Source organism: Prinia subflava, chromosome 5 (genome assembly GCF_021018805.1).
Source record: "Prinia subflava isolate CZ2003 ecotype Zambia chromosome 5, Cam_Psub_1.2, whole genome shotgun sequence".
NCBI classification, from domain to species: Eukaryota; Metazoa; Chordata; class Aves; order Passeriformes; family Cisticolidae; genus Prinia; species Prinia subflava.
The window spans coordinates 12,917,725-12,937,597 of NC_086251.1; the positions used below are offsets into that span (position 1 = coordinate 12,917,725).

The window sequence follows — 19,873 nt, forward strand, 5'->3', positions numbered from 1 at the left end:
CAGAATGAAAAATAGGTATTTTCATTACTGAGGCCTTAAATGTTTTGGGAATCAGCTACTTGGAATATTCTCTTCTGTTCTTCTGGAGCAGGTCACAGCTGTAGAAATCCAGCAGCAGGACTTCCAGCCAAATTGGAAGACCACTGCTGGCTCTGGACACTCTTCTGTACAAGTAATTGCTTGCAACAATTTAACAAATTCAGAATTAATGCTGAAGAGATGCAGCTGACAGTATTTCCAATCTATGTTTAGCAGTTTTAATCCACTACTAATTTGCACAAGATTTAGCAGCCAAATACTGTTAACTCACTTCAACATCCTGACCTGAGCTTCACTCACAACTCCTCCTTTGCAATATAGTTCAATTCATTGCAAGTTCATAATGAGTCTGAATCTTTCCTTCCTGAGCTCACACACGTGGCCAATGGCTGCATTCACTGAAAAACTGCTTATGCTGCTACAGCTTTAAAGCTGCACTTGGCTGTCTTTTCCACATGAACTGAAAAATAAGAACACCACCAGCAACGTTATGTTACTCAGGACAACACTGTTAGGAAAGCACTTCAGAAACAAAGTTTAAGGTTCTACAGCTTGCTGGGAAGAGCTGAATTTTGTCAGTCTCTTTTCTGATATTTTAAGTTTGCCTGTGCCAAATTATTACATTACCATCTAGAATAGACAGCCTTTAATTTAGTTGGCAAATTTATATTTTCCTAGGTATACCAGAGTATCTCAAGAATCATGATTATACATTTACATATTCAGGCCTAGTCATTATTGTAAACACTTAAGCTATTACAGACTCCTACATTCTCACAGTATCAAAGCACCCCTGGACACATTATTCAATACTGATCAGATAATACAGAGATCATAATTTACAGACAAAACAGTACTGGTATAATTTGTTTATTGTGCTGTGAGCATCATTATATATTAGAGACAAAGAAAACATGACTTCCAGGACAAAGAAAAAAAAACTGGAGATTTAAAATTTGCTCAATATCAATCATGGGGAGCCTATAAATTATCTGCTGGAATGCTTTCAGCTCAAAAGCTTGGCTTCTACCATTACAGAACACTGAAGAATATAAGATGTTCTGGATCCCAAAAGCCACATACCTATGGTTAAATTGTAAAAGACTTGAAAAGACATTAGGTAAAATTTATAAACTTGTTTTCTTCTGAGACAGATTGATCTTATCTCCAAGACTCAGGGCCATTCCCTGTAAGGAAAAGGAAGACAACAATCATGACACAAATACTTCAATTGAAAATAACTTCATCTCATCTATATTAAAATGGAAGTTCCATATATAGAAATCTATTAAGTCAGGGGCATGGAAATTTCTAGCTGTTCACTTGTTTGTACATTTTAAAATGCTCACTTCCTTATCACTAGGTAAGGGCTAGGTCTACATGTATTATTGAGACAATGAAACTTAATTTTACATGTGTTCTCACCATGTGAAGCCAAAGAATAAAACCAGTTTTAATGTTTTGACCTCCCATCAATGGAAAGAGGACTGCCAGGGGAGAAATTATAACTGCCTGTCCAGTTATTGAAATTCAACTGTTGAAAGTCCCAGTGCTTGATACCAGCACACTCAGTGCACCACAGCCATGGAAAATAATTTAATCACAGAGCCAGATAATTATTGCACAGAAACTGAAGAACCATCAAAAGAAACTGCATGAATAAATCCACATATTCAATAGCACAATGATTTCAAGATGAAACCATGCTGGCATATGTAGTTGAATGCAGTCTTATGTAAAAATGGCACTGTAATATACTAGAAACTTTAAATTAAACCAGTCCAAAATCTTTATGTGTTTATCACATAAACTAAATGTTTTCTTTGAATATGAAAACTCTCAGGTACTCCTTTACTGTACACTGTTTAAAATACTTCTATCGTACAGTAGTGGTTTTGCTTTACTTATTCCAAATCCCAGTCTTTTTTTTTCAGTTGGGAGGTAGAAATTCTAAAATTCAAAGCAGACTCATATATCTACAGAAAATATTCCTACTAAAAATCCTGGGGTTCTCTTTTGTTGTTTTTAAAAAGAAACAGTGAATAGCAATTACATGCGTAAAATTTCTTTGTTGTGTGACACTGAAAAGTGCAATTTGGTATGAAAAACATCCTGTAACCCTGAGGCACATTTGTTCTTTATTTAAAAGCGAATAAAATACAACATCCTATTGGCAGCACTACGGACAAACAGGGAAATCTTGGCACAAAGGCCTATTTGATGGTAACACAGCAGGAGAAAAGACTGCAAAAGAAGTGTAAATTTTAGGAGTGCTTGGCACATTGCTCTGAAGTGGTGAGGATGGCAAGGCCCATTACCTGACTCTTGGCCCGGATCCGTATGTGGCCCGTGACAGGCGCCTCTGGCCCCAGGTGAATCGGCTTCTCAATGCTCACATTGGCCAGGGCATCTTCCCCAAATATGGAACGGGCGTAGAGATTGGCTGCCATAAAGCCACAGTAGCCTGAGAGGGCCTAGGAGAAACACAGGGCAACTCTTAAAAGACCAAAATCCTCTAAACACTGTTTAGTTCACCTGAAGTTCACTAGGCAGTTACCAATATATCATGTTTAAACTTCTTTCTTCACATGCAATGCTTTGTAACATGTGGAATCATGCACTGGGAAATAGTGGTGGTCTTTTTCTAGAATTCATATTGGGATTGATGCAGTCTATAGAATTCATCAAGACAAGTCAGGAGGACATTTTAGGGTTTGTTTTAACCAACAGAAAAATGGCAAAGAAGCTAAATAACTGCTATATTTAATTTGACTACTATACATGTAATAGCTAATAGCTCTCGTACATGCTGTATCTTAACAGCAAGTAGCTATTCTATGTACTTATTTTGCTTTACAACAAAAAGGCTAAACTGGCAAAAGAAAGGTAAATTTTGTCAGAGAAGAAGAAACATGGAGCTACTAAAAAAACCCCTTTATGTAAACAGATGGTCCCATCAAGTCTATGCTACAGCTTAGCTACTATAAATCAAAATGGACATTCTGATTTTTGCAGCTTGGGACAACAGAGAATTTTAGTAACATTTATCTGCTTTTACTCATTTCCGAGTAAAAACTTCGAGGTATATGTACTATTTCATATTGTAAGCAGGCATTTCTAATAATATTAACAACAAATGTTGAACAAAATAAATAATAAAGCACAGGAACTAAAAAAGGTATCTAAAACTCTCCAAGAAATAGCTCACCTTCTCTGGAGTCAGGCATTTCATATTGGTTGACTTCAGTATGTGCTGTAAATACTCATTTAAATCAATTATATTTGTATTCACTGTTACCTTCAAGAAGGAAAAAAAAAAAAGGCAATTACTTTACTAAGCACCTCAGGTACTTCTGAAATAAGCCCTGAAATTTCAGGGCTCTATAATGGAGATCACTTCCACACTCCTCCTTGAGGAGCAGCACATTCAGTCAGCTGGATGCACTTCCCACTACGTGGTGCCATCATAGGAACTCTTCCCCTCCTGCCATCCCCTTGTTAGGATGGAGAATTTCATGCTATTACCACGGTTTCTAAAATCTATTGGGTGAATATGATACTCTGTTGAACACCTAGATTCTCTACAGCAAACAGTGGATTTCTTGTCTGAATTCAGTTTACACATTTCCAGAACAAGAAAAAGCAATACCTAGTCCAAAGTCTGCCATTAACCAGTGATAAAGATTCCTTTCATCTTCCCTTTCCAGCAACAAAGCTCTCTGGGCTGCCTTGGCTTTATCATATTGCATATTATGTGCCTTGTTTAAATTGTTTTTAACATGCCTCTTAGAAGGAGTTTACAAACTGCTAAGGCTTCATATATCATGTATTACGATATATGATGCACAAGTTCCCCCCGAGATATTTAAATCTAGTCTCAAGTAAGCACATCTATGTACCAAACAAGGCTACAGTTCATGTAAGATATCTCCCATCCTGGTTTAATGTTTCTACTTTGTTCTTATATGATATTATTTCCCTTAAACTCTTTTTTTAGGTTGGCACTAAACTGGGCACCCTCAGTTACTATGAAGTGCACCCACTGTCTTGCTGGTCTTAAACAGCACCCAGAACTTCATGCCACAGCTGTACTGCAAAGTAGCAAGGTGAAAGAAAGATGTTCCAGTACCCCTGGCAGGGGGCTGGACTAAAGAACCTTTAAAAGGTCCCTTGCAATCCACAAGACAGTGCGACTAAGAACTGGAGAGGCTGAGCAGCACAAGAAATTCTGCAGCCTCAGCATAAGCTTACACTTGCCATCTCACCTTTGAGCCAAAATACACAGCAATCACCAGTCAGTTTGGACAGCTTCCATAGAGGAGGTAAAGCTCGATGCACACCACCTCTTTTGCAAGCCAAAAACCCAGTTACTGCACTGCTAAGCTTGTGAAACTGATAAGATAGCTGTAAGAGAATAAGCTACTTGAGGCAAACATCCAGTGAGGATGCTGAATGAGGTTTATGTGGCAATAGATAATGCTGCTGTAACAAGCTGCTGTAGAACAAGAGACAGAATTGTATCTCATCAACAAAGTAACATACAAAAAAAACCCCCCAAAACCCACTAACTTTGTTTTCCCACTCAAATTCTGCCCACATCTGTCTGAACTCAGCATCTGTACAGGAAGCAGGCTGGATGTAATCCATGATGTCTATGTGAATATCACTGAGAACCACACAGTTTCTGTCGCTGGCTGCTCCAGACACATCATACACTGCAAGAGAACACACACATTTTTGAATGTTCCAAAAAGTGAATTTGCACTTAATAAGGGTGCTGAGTTATCACCTGCCAGTTAACAACAGTCAATCCTTGCTCAATCTCATGCTGACAATCATCCTAAAGGTAGCACATTCTACAATGGTACAATTTTAAGTAACAGTGATACAGATTTTTTTTTTAAATCATCACAAAATACTCTTACATTGTAATTTAACTTCTCCCACTATGAAAGGTTTTACTTATTTTTGAGCTCATTAAGCAGTTAAAATAGCAACACATTCATGGTAATTTTGCACACTGAATTGTTTACTTACCAACATTACCAAAAATGATTCCATTTTCTGTTGAAGCAACTTTGACATTAGCTTTAATGTTTGCAAAATCATGTGGAGCAAGTGTCAGAGGAGATGGTTTTTCCACAAGTTTCAAGTCACCTGTGTAAAGAAATTGGGAGATGTGGATCAGGGAACATTAGCAATACACAATGAGCTTAGCTTTTTGAACAACAGCTTTTTATTTTCTCATCATTCAATTTTTGCATCTACAGAGCTGCACTAAACACCACCATAAAGAAATTAGTTGATTTGGAATTGATTGTTCTTTTGTTTATAGTTTTCTAATTGCAAGATAAATTACATTACATATAAATTTCAGTTAAAATATTGCTGTATTCACCCAAACCCTACTGCAAACAAATGCAAATACTGAACTAAATGGGCTTTGGATGGAGTTTAGTACTAATTTTTTAACAAGGAAATGGTTAATTCTACCTTGTATTTTAATCACTGACATCATCATAAGGCCTAACCCTACAGTCAAGTGCCTCAAACCAAAGTACAATGTCTAGCACTACAGGCACTAAGCTATTTATAAACAGGTCAAAGTATACCCTTGATTCTGAATATAATTGCTCCAAGGAAACACTAAGGGATGCATTTTTACTAATCCTTCAGCATACAATTAGAAAGACTCCTTAGGTCTCTTAAACTGCAATTTGAGAACACAGCATGAACAGCATGAGCTCCACACACGGGAGTGATGCCTCAAGTCAGCTTTTGCAGTACATCAGCTGGGAAATACAGAATTCCACTTTACTGAGCTGACAAATAGATAAATACAACCTATTAAATAATGCATCCATTTGATTTATTTCCATCATTAGTGTCATCAAATGATTTACAAAATTTTAAGAGAAAGGTTATGCCCTCCAGTCATATTTACAATAGTGAAAAGTAGCTAATGTGAGCTCTCCAAGCACATTGTAAATGTATGTCAGCTCCTGACTGCCAAAGCAGAGGACAACTAATAAGAAACTGGTTACTGTTCTTGAATTATCTGCTCCAGTGACTCCCCTGAGAGAGGTTTATGAAGCCTTAATATTGTCCAAGCAAGACTCTGGTACAGCTGCTGGTACAGGGAATGGTTTCAGTTGAGTAAGTGCAGTATTTAAGTACTTCAGGCTGAGTGCAAAAACCACCTAGGGCAGATGGCTTTCTGCTCCATACCAGCTGGGATTTTGACCTATTTTTATTTTCCTGTCTATTGCAGCAGCACAATGAAAAATAAGTACATCAAGAAACCTGTCTTTGTTTCAGGAAAAAAGGAGAAGGGGAAATGGAATGCTGTGTTTTTAGTGATAAAATCTGACTACGGTTTATATAATCAGATTGCACTGTCAGTGTCAGTACATACAAAACTTCCACCAAATATTTTAAAAAGTCTATTTTTAAAGGCGTTCGAAATGGTGACTAACTGGCATCCCTCTGGAAGTGTTCCAGGAATTCCTTCCAGCAGGGTAACGCCCAATTCCCAAAACCTCAGAGGTGCTTTGCTGGCAGCAGCCCAGCCCTGCTTACCCAGCGTGGCCAGCTCCAGGGTGCAGTTCTGCAGGGTGTCACTGGTCTGGTTGACCACGAGCACGTCCAGCACGATGTCGTACTGGTTGACGTGGACATAGGCCTCTGCATACACAGGGTCTGAGAAACCTGTCAGCTGGGTCACCTGTCACACAAGGCAAGGATTCACCTTCTCACAGACCAGCTAAAACAGAATCGCTCAAACAATGATAAAAAATAACAATAAAATACACTTAGATTGATCATTCTTTAATATGGGCCTCCAAAACAAGTAGCCTTCCTTCACATGTTCCCCTGCATACACACTACAACTATAAAACCTCTCCAGATGAAATGTATTCTGAACTAATAGGTTCCTAAATATGAACTGTAATGCCATTTATTCTTAAGATGATCAGCAGGACAAAGAAATGCTGATTTAAAATTAAAAGGTAATTTTAAACATCAAAAAGAATTTCAAAATCTGGGCATTTAACTCTTAACTAATGAATTACTCAAGTGATTTCTTCTCTTTAAACCTCCTCAGCAGGTTCTGCTCACCTGCAGAAAAAAAATCATAAAGGGTGAAATAAGAATGCATTGCACTTGGCAATAAGATACAGCAGCCAAAGAAAGGGATTCTTAATCACTTCTAGCATCCTTGCTCCCTTCCCCATGAACTTTATTGGGATTTTCAAACCAGCAAACCCTAATTTCTTCTCCAAATTCCACCAGCTCAGCAGTCTCTAAGTCTCCTTCTTGTTCTTCCTCTCCCCATTTGAGAAAGTAACAACTGTAAGCACAAGTGCTTTTCTTTTTCTCCTGATCCCAACCAGGATATCCCTGGGTCTTCCCAATCAACCAGCATAATCTGGTTCACCAGTTCCAGTCTTCAATTCCCAAAGTGATCCCATGTATATAATTAAAGCACTGATTTCCCACTACCTTATTAAGTTTGGAAGCAAGAGGATCAGCAGCCTCTTTCCTCTGTGTGTTTCCCATTGCTGCAAGAAGACTAAGCTGGAACTGGTCTTCTTTTGAGCTCATTTCATTTTTAGCAGTAAGCTGCATGAAGGAAATGGGATCATCTGGCTGAATTGTCACATTCCTCTTCTCAGATTCTTTCTGCAGAAAGAGAATAATTCAGAATTCACAGTGAATTCCATTCCTTAGTGCAGAAAACCAGCCAAATAATGGCTGACGACACAGAGTCAAATGGTGACATTTCTGGGACCAGCCTGGATGTGAACATCTGTAAAACCTCCAAGTGTTTACGGTTACACACTTATAACAGCTCACCTTCTGGGAAAGTTTCTCCTCTTCTAGCTTGGCTGACAGCATGTGAGAGAGGGACTGCCTGCATTCTTTGTTGAAAATGTCATTCATGAGAGGAGAACATTCTGACAACACTTTCAGACACAATGAAATACGATCCACATCATCATCTGTAATTGGCTTCTTGGGAAGAGAAGACTTTCCCAAGTGGAGAATAGTGGCCATCAGCAGCATAGCTTCAGCATTAAAGGACTGAGAAGGAGCACAAAGAGAATGGAAGAAGGTTATTGCATTTTCCACAGCTTTAGAGAAATGTTGACTTCTGACTTATTTAAAAAAAGATGTGTAATAATCAAATCATAACATCTCTGAACAGATCACTTAGGTTTTTACTACTTGTTATCTGAAACCAAGCAGAATGATTTAGACACTGTCTAGATAGAATGGCTGGAACTCAGCAGATCCTGTTTGTGATCCAAACTATCATTATTATCCAATCACATAACTGGCATTTCACTTTGGACTTAACCCATTCTGCATCTGTTTACAAGAAAAGAGGCAACAAGCAGCTCTTCCTTGAATGTGAAAACACAAGAGATGACTCACATTTTGTTTCTTCTTTTCCTGAACTAAGGACATATACCGTAAAGCAATCTTGGTTAAAGTTGTAGCAAGGGAAGCTGCAACAAAGAAATCTCCATCCAGCAAGAATCCTCGTAAGGGCGGTCTGCAAAGACAAATGATTCTCAGAAAATTACTTTTGGATGACAATCTTCAGCCTACCTCTCTTGATACTTTAACTTTCATACTGTACAAGCAAAACAAGCTTGAAACACCTCATAAGGTTGGTTTTAAAGCTCTTATTTATACAGTAAGCTTTGATTACAGTCCTGAGCAACTGGGCAACTTCCTATTGGATACTATCTAGCTGGGATAATACCTTAACACAGGAAATTCCCTCAACCACGGAACTCTGTATGAGAGATAACACCACTCAAATAAAAAAAAGATAAAAAATTAACCAAGTCATTCCTGGCCAAGCATGAAATCACAAATACCTGTCTTCTTCCTTTTTGGCAGGTCGGGAACTGCTAAGAGCACTTTGTGTTGCGTAAGTGCCCATCTCTGTCACTAATTTTTGGGCTGGACCCACAGACACCTCTTCTTCAGGTTTGAGCTCACCAGCTTCTTTCTTGATTTCAGATTCTACTATTGGGATCTAGAAATGAGCAGGAAGCAACTGTTACAATTAAAATAAAAGATAGGCTTTTGTTCTGCATAAGGTTTTAATAAAAATTATCTGCGTTACTGAAGTTTTTATAAGCAAAAGGCCAGCTACAGTGCTACGGTTCAGGGAGAATTTAAGGAAATAAGCAGATGTTGAAATACATGCAGAAGCTTCCTACACATGCAATAAAGCTCTCATTGATGAATTGGATTTTGTCAGAGAAGTCCTTCTGTCAGAACTACCTAGCCTTAAAGCACTTATTCTTTGCTACTGGATATAATTAAATCGTATCTTAAAGCTGCCATAATTTTCTGAAATAAGGAATCTCCCACCTCTTCTCTTAACAGATACCGCTTCTTCTCAGCTCAAGTATGCTACTTGAAAAAAATGAATAATAAATGCAAATAATGACTGCTTTTTACTTAAGATTTCCTGTGCACATCCCATTACACACCACAAGTCCTCAAAACACTGTTGCATGTTATTTGATCTTTCTATAATAGCTTTTTCTTAGAAAACCCACTGCATAACGGCAAGGAAAAACCACAAAGAGCTAGTAAACACAAAAACTCCACAATGCACACACCTCTCCAAGTGATCTTCGAACCTCTGTCATTACACTTTGTATATCCTCCTTTGTGCTGCAATATTCTCCAAGGATCCATAATGCTCCTCGATAAATCCTAAGACAAGAACAGTATTTAAATCATGCTTTCGTGATATACTCAAACTAGCACCAAGAAAGTGATTTATGGTCAGGTAGTAAAGGCCAGTCTTGACAAATTCAAAAGGGGACACAACTGACAAAAGCAGGTTAAATCAAAAGCAATTATCCTTTCAGCCCCAGTAATCTCATGAACAAGTATATCAAATTAGATACATTCTCTGCTATATATTTCTTCCATCTGTGTTAATCCTGACATATACAAAATTAAATTTCATTATGACAATAATGAAATACTCTACTGCATGTGAGTAAAGTCAGCTCTAAATTCTCCATTTAACTGAGACAAACTAATTTCTCCATTATAAAGGAGAAAATGAAAAACTAGAACAAGAGTGAAGATTAGGAAAAGAATAGCAAAGCTTCAGGGGTTTTTTTTACCCCACTTAATGAGATTACAATGGAGATGGGATTCAGAGTGTATTCTGTGTATTGGAAGAATGACAGAGTGCTCTTCTGATACTCTTCTTGCTCTTCTGAGAAATTTTCATATGACTTAACCTTTACAGATTCATCAGCAAGCAAAGTTTTTAGAGCCCTGAAACATATTAAAACAGCTTCATAGTTTGGAAAGCTCAGTCTATATTTGATTAGGTTTCCTAATAAATGTACAGTATTTCCAGTTGCCTACAAGTGTAAATTCCTTAGGAATTCTGTTTTAAAAAATATATTACTTTATGTTTGGCCTTCATCAACAACTCTATTTCCTAGCAAGTGGAATAACAATTATCAACTGCATTACAGAAATGAAACTTGAATTTTTTTTCTTTATTCAATGCAACAAACTCCCAATTTATCTCTTGTACAAGTAGGCAAGAAGAAAGCTGTACCTAGAAATCCTCTACCCCAAAATATCTCAGCTTCAGTCGCTCTCTGTGTGGGTCACGTGGATTTTGGCACATATTTAATGACAATATACATTCAATGCGAGTGAGCCACAGGTACCCCAAAGTCTGTTTGATATCATATTCTGGACTCACTTGACAGATTTAATGGAGTGAAAGACTTCAAGCATCTTCTCAACAATGAGAGGTCTGAGGTTATCAAATCTCTGGATCGCTTCCCGCACAAACTCCAGGACATCGGCGGCTGCTGCCTCATTGTTGTCACTCAGGAACTCCATCAGCTGCCACAGAAGGGTGAACATCAGCACCAACAGCAGCACAGAGAAGTTTGTACAATAATACTTCCTCTATGTTCAGAAAAATAAAACTCCTAATGTATGTCCAATGAAAAAAAGTCAAAAAACCTTAAGTACATTCCAAACAAGTATCAATTATCATACTGCCAAATTGTTTTTCTAGTGATACAAATTATTGTACTTTTAAAGGTCCTCTTCAGCTCATGTTCTTCAAAAACATATATAAACAGTCTCAGAAGACCAATAATTACAGCATCAAAAATCCTGTTTCTTTAGGAATGAAAAACAGCATTGCTTCTGTGAGGCCACTATTAGGAACATCTCAGCCTCAGCAATTCTGCAGGTGTTGGATATAGGTATAACACATTTAATGACAAAAAAATGAAACATTTGCATACCACTGGAATAACGTTTGCAGCCATGTCTGGGAAGCGAACACTACAGGAATGCAGTGTCCGAACCAGGAGCTGTCTGTACTTGTCTGTATCTTCATGCTCCGTCACATTATTAGTTTTAATCACTTCCTTCTTCAGAACAATCACAAGCTGCAGAAAACATAAAATCAAATTTTTAAAAAAAGTGACATTTTTCGAAAGAAAGAAAATAGTGCAATGAATCAGAGTACATGTAATTTACCTCCTCCACATTTCTTGAAGACACAAGATCCAGAGCCAACTGAAGGGTTTTTTTGCGCACTTCTAGATCTGGGGTGCTCAACACTCTGAGGATGTCCATAACTAGATCCTGAAACAATAACAAAGTAAAATATTTTGCCATTTTAGATTACTTCCTATTCATACAATTCTAATTTTCAGTCCTCAATGATTTTCAAAGCCTTTCTGGATACATAATATATGATCTACTGACAAGCAAGCAATAGGCATTAGAACTTCACAGTGTTCATTTAATACATTCTACATTCACATAGAAGTCTCCTATGCAGCTACACCATAAAAACGTTACAACCAGGACAGCATTTGTCATTGTTATTTCTTATGCAGACAATAAAAGCAGCCAAGACATAAACATAAAAAACATCCAATATGTTTTAACCAAAAACATACCAACAGGAAATTGAAACTTCAGAAGTTCTTTTCTCCATACATTGCCAAAACCTGGAAGCTTTGTTACTGAAGGCTTTTCCTTCCTAAGGCTTACAGGAAAAGAGCCAGCTCACATACCTGCAACACTCGTTCGTGGGAGGGATGCTCCTTTAACTCAATCAACCGATCCAAGACAATCAGTTTCACATTATTATCACTTTCTTTGATAATCAAATCTATGTAGCATTGGGCAGCAGCCTAAAATTAAAATGATCAAACCCAGTTTTTTAGTCATGAAGAGGAGAAAGTGGAAAGTTTCTGAAATTGAGGAAAAGACTCATTCTATTTTACTATTAAAGCAGCTACTCAGAGTTGGCAAAGAAATTAACTTGATAAACAGACTATAATTTTTTGTACACCATGTTACAAAAATCACACATGAAGGCTCACAATGGCATCAGCTTACAGTGCACAAACTTGACTTCAAATTCAAAGAAAGACATAAGATAGGTTATCTGACATGCCTTAAGTCATCTGTGAAATATACAACAGGGCATGAAAATCAACTTAAAAGAAATGGCAGTGTTAGACTATCTAGACAAGGTTTTAATGACAGTTTCGATGTACAGTGTGTCTACTCAACAAAAATGAGTATGCCAAACCAAGAATGTTGGAATTCCTACTCCCCCCAGACCTTTGGAAACTACTATTTACAATGCTGTAAATGTATATCTAAATGCATAACCTATCTTTTAAATTTCCACACAAATTCAAAATTTTTAAGTGGTCTTAAGTAAGCAGTTGTACAACTATAAAACTAAAAACCCCAGGTCAATCAGTAATCAACACGAATCTTCACTGCTTTATGCTTCTTCCTTGGTCTGAAATGAGTCAAATTCATGAGTAAAAAATTTCATCCAACCTCTGAAATCTTCAGCTGGAGTCTGCTTTCCTAACTAGGCCAAGTAACTGTAGGTTGGTCCAACAGTCTGCACAGTATTCAAGCTTGTCCCCTACCAAAGTGACATGAAATCCACTAGCTCCAGGTCCGCTCAGTCTTTTTTTGTGACCAGTTGTAAGAGATACTTTAAGACAATGTTTCACATGAGAAGTGTTGCATGTTACTAAAGCCTTCACTCCTAAGTATCAATGTGCACTAGAAGCTACTGAAAACATCACTTCCAGACCTTGATTGCTGTGGGTGCACTGGAGAGCGTAACCAGAGTCCCTGCAGCCTCATACTTCACTGCAGGACTCGAGGACTGCAGGAGGTTGTAGATGCAGCGAATGAACCGAGCTCTCTCTGATGGATTTGCGTGACAGACCTGGAAAAGAAGGATCCACAGTTGGCACATAAAGAAAAGAGTAAACCTACAGCTCACCTGCTCCACTATCTTACAGAGAGGAGAAAACTAACCAAAAGGTGACAACCTCTTCTGGTGACAAAGAAGTGTCATTCACAGCTGTAAAAATCTAATTACAAAAGCGCTTCAAAAGCTGTTCTCACCAACTCTGAACAATGCTACAGGGTCTTAAAATCTCCCATCAAAAGGAAGGGCAGAGCCTCTAACAGCTTCTGTAAGAGATGCCCTGCTCACACCCATGAAGACCATTCTGATACTACAGTCCCCATCAAAGCAAATCTGGTGAGACTTGTTGTTCTACCCAGTGCACACTTGAACTCTTTTATCATTTCAAGAGAAAACTCTTATTTAACTGTATTAAGCAATGACATATTCCGGACATGGACAAGAAGCCAGCTAAATCCCTTTCCCAGCAATATTCTATCCCTTTTTAAAAAGTCTAATATAATTCTGTAAATTAACATGTGTGTTTATTATAAATGTGCCACAGGATTTCCCTTTTACCTTGTAAATCAGTTCAACAATAACCAACTGCAGTATGTCACCAAAGGTCTGCACTTGGTCAATACAGGTACTCAAATAATCCAAAGCTCGATCCTACACAAACAGAATATAAATTATTTTTACATTATTCAGAGTTTGCACACTCAGTTGAACTTTAAATCAAAACACATTCTAAAAATCAAAATACAAAACAGCCTTTATGCAATGTTTCAACAATTTAGGAAAACACTGTACACCTAAAGTGCAAAATAATCCATCCTTGTCTACAGAGGGCAAAAGGAGAGACAAACTAATGGTAATTAGGCACAAAAGGCAATTGCCTGTAGAGCAAGTAATCCGAAACACTAAACAGAAACTGTCACTTCTTTCTCAAAGAAAGCTCTAGAACAGCGGATAAAGGAGTGCCTCTCAGTATGGTTATGCTTACATTTTTCAGCACCTTCACCAAATAGAGTAGCTCTCCTTTAAAATAAAGAGAGCACTAAAGACCTATATTATCAGTACGCAATATCCCACAAAAGCATTAACACTATCATACATGGAATTTTTAATGAATACAAGTATTTTATACTACCAGCAAACTACTGGCTAGTTACCCAGCATATTTACAATCATGAAACCAAATGACTTTGAGGGCAGGTATCCCTACCTGATCTGCATGAATTAGCATCATAAATGCATTTCTTTTGCAGCTTGCATCTTTCTCATTCACCAAGAAATCGTGGATCAGTTCAGGAGCATCAGGTATAAGATGTTCAAAGTTCCTTTACAAGAAAAAACCATAATTAAAAGAGCTACTGGCAAGGAGTAGAACTCAAGGATACTTATTAGGTAGAGGAGAAAAGGCAAACAAACAAAAAATAAAAATAATTCTAAACACCACACTAGAGAGTGATAAATATTCAGGTTCTCAGAAACTAAAGGTAGTCTTGGCCTTGTGCATGCAGGTCTGTGCTTTGTTTCTGCCTTTACCTGTAGATGGTGTAAATCGCCAGGACGGCGTTCCGGCGCACGTAGCTGTGCCGGTGCTCCAGGCACGCGCGGATGGCCGGCATCAGAGGCTCCAGCAGCTCTGCTTCCTTCAGCTTGCACAGAAAGCGCAGAGTGGAGCCTCGGATAAACTCATTTGGGTGCTGCAGATCCTAAAAGCAACAGGAAACATATTTGAAATGCCAAACTCTCCAGATGAATGCACTTCCCACCTTCTCCCACACTCAGCTTTCCCCTGACCCAAGTTCCCGACATCCCCAACCACACCTCACTGTTTTCTCAAGAAATGCTTTCTTAAAGCACTGCTGCCCCACCAAATTTAAAAACATGTATTTATGTGCAACAAAACTTAAAAAGTTTGTAGGATTTTTGTTTGGATTGTATTTGTTTTCTCGGATTACCATGGCTGTGAAAGCTCAGCCTGTGGGCATTCCTGCATATTGGATACAAACTTCCTGTATATATTAGCTTATCTGTTTCCAACCCATTCCCAAAATTGAAGGCCATTAATATCTTTATGAAGATGTTTCCCAAATATATCACAACAGAGTCCTTTTATGACCCATGGCTTGTCCCAAGATGCTTGGAAGATGATAACTGTGTTACCCCTCACCTTTAACATTCACTGACAAGGAAACAGAGCACTAAATTTTTGTTAAGTTGTACCAGTAAAAGAACACAAAACTCCTTGGTAGTAGATCTGCTGCCTATCTGCAGTTATCCAGCTCTGAAGCACTGACACACAACTGACAGGAAGGAAATGCTGAGCATAAACGATGTTTGTATTTATTCAGTAACACAAAATGATACCCATTCTATAAAGATTCTGCAGAGGAACACAGCCAATGAAATACACAAGAGGCTACCTTTCTGTACGCATCACACACGAGGATCATTTCCTGCAGGAGCCTGCCATCTGGAGTGGTCTTTGGCACGATCTCCCAAAAGACAAGCAGCAGCTTTTTGATAGTATGGTCTTGGAGAGGCAGCACAAAACGTATGATGGTCATCAGGAGCCCAGGCAACTTCTCACCATTCAGAATCATAATGATTACTTTCTTCAAGGCCTCCGTCTTCAACTTGACATCTCCTTTTTCTAGAGGAGGAAATGAAGCGAGGAAGGCTGACACGTCACAACTACTTTAACAGGAATATTGATCTTCAGTGTCAGGAGACACAAACTCCTTCTGAAGGAGTGAAATACAGCCTATCAATAAAATCCATGCCTTTACTTCTATTAAAGGATAAAGAGGAAGCAAGAGAGATTTAAAAACAAGCATGGAATTCAGACTTTGTCTGAGATCAATATATTGGAATTGAAAGAGTTCAAATTCCAAGACTGCTTTAATGCTTAAATTTATACCAAGATACTACAATGTGCTCTGGTGTCACACACATACCACATACTGACACTGCTGTTTTGGCTCCACAGTGCATGGAGCAAGTAACAACACAATTTGCTGTTTATTCAAAAAAAATCTGCTCAGATCTGCCTTAGTCCAAGCAGGTATTACTAAAAACTTTAAAAAAAAAAACAGATTTTGCACAGACTGTGGAGTACACCAAAGCACATAATATAATAGATTTCTCAAAACACAGAAAACAGAGGAACACACATCTTTCAGAACTCAATAGAAAATACACATCAAACTGACTTGGTTTAGCTTATAAAATGTAAACAACACTTTAGGAAAGGTACAATGAGAGACTAATTCAGGTAAGATGGAGTATCCTTCAATCCCTGTCAGTACTTGCCTAGGTCATTTTTTAAGCTGATTTCAGAAGGTGGCTCTGAGTCCATGGGCACATTGATCAACGTGTAACACACGTTCTCTGCCGCAGTCATGGCGCTTGGTTACAGGAGCTCGCTCAAGGAAAGAATTCTTTTCACACAAATGTCAGGCAACCTAAAAACCAAGCAAACAAAGCCATCCCAATGTTAAAAGACTTTATTAACAAACACAAAGACATTATTATAACTGACTTAATGGCCTGAAGGGATTGCTGGGTTTCTTGAGAAGCTGCATGCAAAAGCCTTCTTGCTTTGCTGTTACACTAGAACATTCCTATGAGCACCACAAAGATGAAGACCGTGAAACTGCTCAGAGACAAGAGAAGAAGAACAAAATATTTCCAGTATTTTGGGCACAGTCAGGAGTAACAGAAGTGTACAGTGCACCTGACTGAAGTCAAATGGATGCAGCAGCTTCTCCCTCCTGGAGTCATTCCCCGATCCCAGCTGTATATTCCCACTACCTTCCCTGCACTCCTGTGCCCCTCTAGGTCAATGACCCAAGCTGCAAAACTTCAGAGAAAAAAGAGAAAACGAAAAGATAAAGTTGTGGACTCAATTAACAAGTTGAATCAGTCTATGCAGGAAGCTTTGAAGATGAGCACAAGATCCAACAGAGCAGAAACCAAGGATGGAAGAAAAGACAATGGGATGGAGAGAGAAGCATTTTACCTGCCAGGGCTCATCAGATCAGCTCAACCCTACTGTCTCCACCAGACATTAATGTGGAAAGCAAGTGTTTTATGGTGAAAAAGAGCAAGAAGGATACAGTTCTATCAAAGCTGCTGTGTGCCTGGCAGTCCAGGTAATGAAATCTGCTACTAAACTCAATTCTCATTCTCATGTTTGTTTTTTCCCTACATGATAGATATGTAGAATCAAATCAACCTTTTTGTTGTATTAATCCTCATCCTCATGTTTGTTTATTCTTTATATAATAGACATCTAGGATCAAAACAACCTTTTTATTCTATTTCTTAAGTATTGAAAAATGCTCAAGCTTCAGCTTGCTTGGCTAATGCTGTGATACTACACTGACAAGCACAGCAAACAAAACTGTTACTGTTTATTACATGGGCAATTTCATACTTTCGACAGAAATTGTGTCAAAACAAATCAGCTTTCATTGATATTAATTGTCTGGAAGTCTTAGATTCCCTTTTCTCATCAAATGGGCACCCAGAGAACCTCACCCTGAAAAGGGAGCAGGGAAGTTGTGCTGAACTGTTTCTTTCCACACAAGAAAACAACTCACGTCAATCAGCACCACAACAACTACTCCAAAAAATAATGGCAATACAAATTTTTAAGGAAACATTCCTCTTTCCATTATGAATGCTGTATTTTAAGGCTTAGATCACCCAACCTTGTTGCTTGCAAATATCTACATAAACCACTCGCTCATGAAATGACTGGTGATCAGTCAAAGGTTGGATTTGATGATCTCAGAGGTCCTTCCCAACTGTTTTCTTGCCTCAGCAGCAGCTTTTCTGCTTACTTTTCCTAAATTGTTACCCAGAACTCCTGCCTCAAAGCCCTGCAGCCAGCACCTTCACCTGCAAGAACAACTCAGATCAAGTAGATCCTTGTGAAAGCGGGGCAGGGATCTTTACTCATACAAAGACCTCAGCTGCAGAAATTTCCAAAATCACGGCCAAACATGTGTCTGAAATGTGAGAACTGAGTGCACTTTGTGCTCTGAACAGCAGCAGTGAAAAACAACTCTCCCAAAACACAGAGCTGGGAGATCTGGCAGGGAGAAGCACCACCCAGTTTCCCTCCCTGCAAGGGCACAAAGACTTGACATCAGTTTGATCGCTGAGAGTCCGCACGGACACTGATGTAGGTGCTGTTTTAACTCTCCAGCAATAGTATCCCTGTCATCTGCGGTGAGTCACAGAATAGTTTGGGTCGGAAGGGACCCTAGAGATGAATTTATTCCAACCCCCTGCTATGGGCAGCGACACCTTTCACCAGACCAGGTTGCTCGGAGCCCCATCCAACCTGGTCTTGAACACTTACACGGATGGGGCATACACAGCTGCTCTGTGCAACCTGTTCCAGAGCCTCGGCACCCAAGGCAATCGAAAGTTACAGAGTTCGTAGAGCCCAGGAAGACAAAAAGCCACGCCTGCTCGCCACCTACATCCCTGGGGAGCCTTGGGAACGGGGGGCACCTAACGAACCAAAACCTTGGGAATGCACCCTTTTACTGATGCACACCTATAATACAGAGTGTTCAAAACGTTTACTAAAAAATGCCCACGAACTTAGGGCCAGCTGAGGGGTATTTCTCCCTTAATGTCCCAGTTCCTACTTCAAGTCCAAACCCGGGCATTTTAAGCTATGAGGCAAAACTTCCCACAGCGCCAGAGTCCGCCTGCCATTCCCCGACACCCGCTGCCCTCTCCGCGCCACAAACCCTCCCACAGCCGCCCCGCGCCCCGGGGCCCTGCCGGGGGCCACCGGGAAGATGTCGGCGGGGCCCTGAGGCCTCCGGCCTTGCAGCACCCGGCGGAAAAGCGGCGCCCGCCCCTTCCCCCCGCCCCCTCCCCCCGCCCCCGCGCTGCCGCCGCGGGCCGGCCGTGCGGCTCCGTACTGGGCGCTGGGGTCGGGCCGGTCCCGGTGCGCAGCTGAGCCCGCGGCGCTGCCGCTCCGGCGATGGCTGACGTGGAGCCGCGCCCGCCCCGGCCACATCGCGCGTACGGCGGCCGCGGCGGGACACGCCTCCCGCCAGCGCGAAAGGGGCAGCGCGGGGAGGGGCTGCCCCTGTGACGTCACTGCCCTCGCGCAGCGGGGCTCTCCCGCGCGGGGGAATCGGGGGGAGCCTCGGGAGGCAGGAAAACAACGGGAAAGGGCGGCCGGGAGTGAGGGTCACACCCCGCACGGACAGAGGGATGGAGGGAGAGACAGAGAGATGAGAGAGAGACATCAGAGAGAGACATCAGAGAGAGACATCAGAGAGAGAGAGAGAGAGGGGTAGAGGGAGGGATGGAGGGAGGGATGGAGGGAGGGATGGATAGAGGGAGGGATGGATAGAGGGAGGGATGGATAGAGGGACGGATGGATAGAGGGACGGATGGATAGAGGGACGGATGGATAGAGGGAGGGATGGATAGAGGGAGGGATGGATAGAGGGAGGGATGGATAGAGGGACGGATGGATAGAGGGACGGATGGATAGAGGGACGGATGGATAGAGGGACGGATGGATAG

General features: G+C 40.1%; 1 protein-coding gene across 1 annotated transcript; it reads right to left on the minus strand.

The window, feature by feature from the left end:
• Positions 1–893: 893 nt before the first annotated feature.
• COPB1 (COPI coat complex subunit beta 1) lies at positions 894–19,413 on the minus strand. Its single transcript, XM_063398062.1, has 22 exons — positions 19,258–19,413; positions 16,622–16,773; positions 15,733–15,962; positions 14,849–15,018; positions 14,526–14,640; positions 13,877–13,969; positions 13,196–13,333; positions 12,147–12,266; positions 11,602–11,709; positions 11,364–11,510; positions 10,805–10,950; positions 9,687–9,783; positions 8,931–9,091; positions 8,479–8,599; positions 7,897–8,124; positions 7,543–7,722; positions 6,619–6,763; positions 5,077–5,196; positions 4,609–4,754; positions 3,248–3,337; positions 2,358–2,513; positions 894–1,226 (listed from the first exon to the last, which is right to left on the minus strand). The coding sequence occupies exons 2-22, from the start codon at positions 16,710–16,712 to the stop codon at positions 1,167–1,169; spliced, it is 2,862 nt and encodes a 953-aa protein (XP_063254132.1). The 5' UTR covers positions 16,713–16,773; positions 19,258–19,413; the 3' UTR covers positions 894–1,166.
• Between the last annotated feature and the right edge of the window lie 460 nt (positions 19,414–19,873).

Bases quoted from the DNA above. Each gene is read 5' to 3' on its own strand.
- COPB1 (XM_063398062.1), bottom strand. From the start codon at position 16,712: ATGACTGCGGCAGAGAACGTGTGTTACACGTTGATCAATGTGCCCATG. The intron at 11,511-11,601 runs GTAAATTACATG...TGTTTTCTGCAG, and splicing joins CTTCAAGAAATGTGGAGGAG to CTTGTGATTGTTCTGAAGAA. The intron at 9,092-9,686 runs GTGTGTGCATTG...GCTCATTTCTAG, and splicing joins TTCGAAGATCACTTGGAGAG to ATCCCAATAGTAGAATCTGA.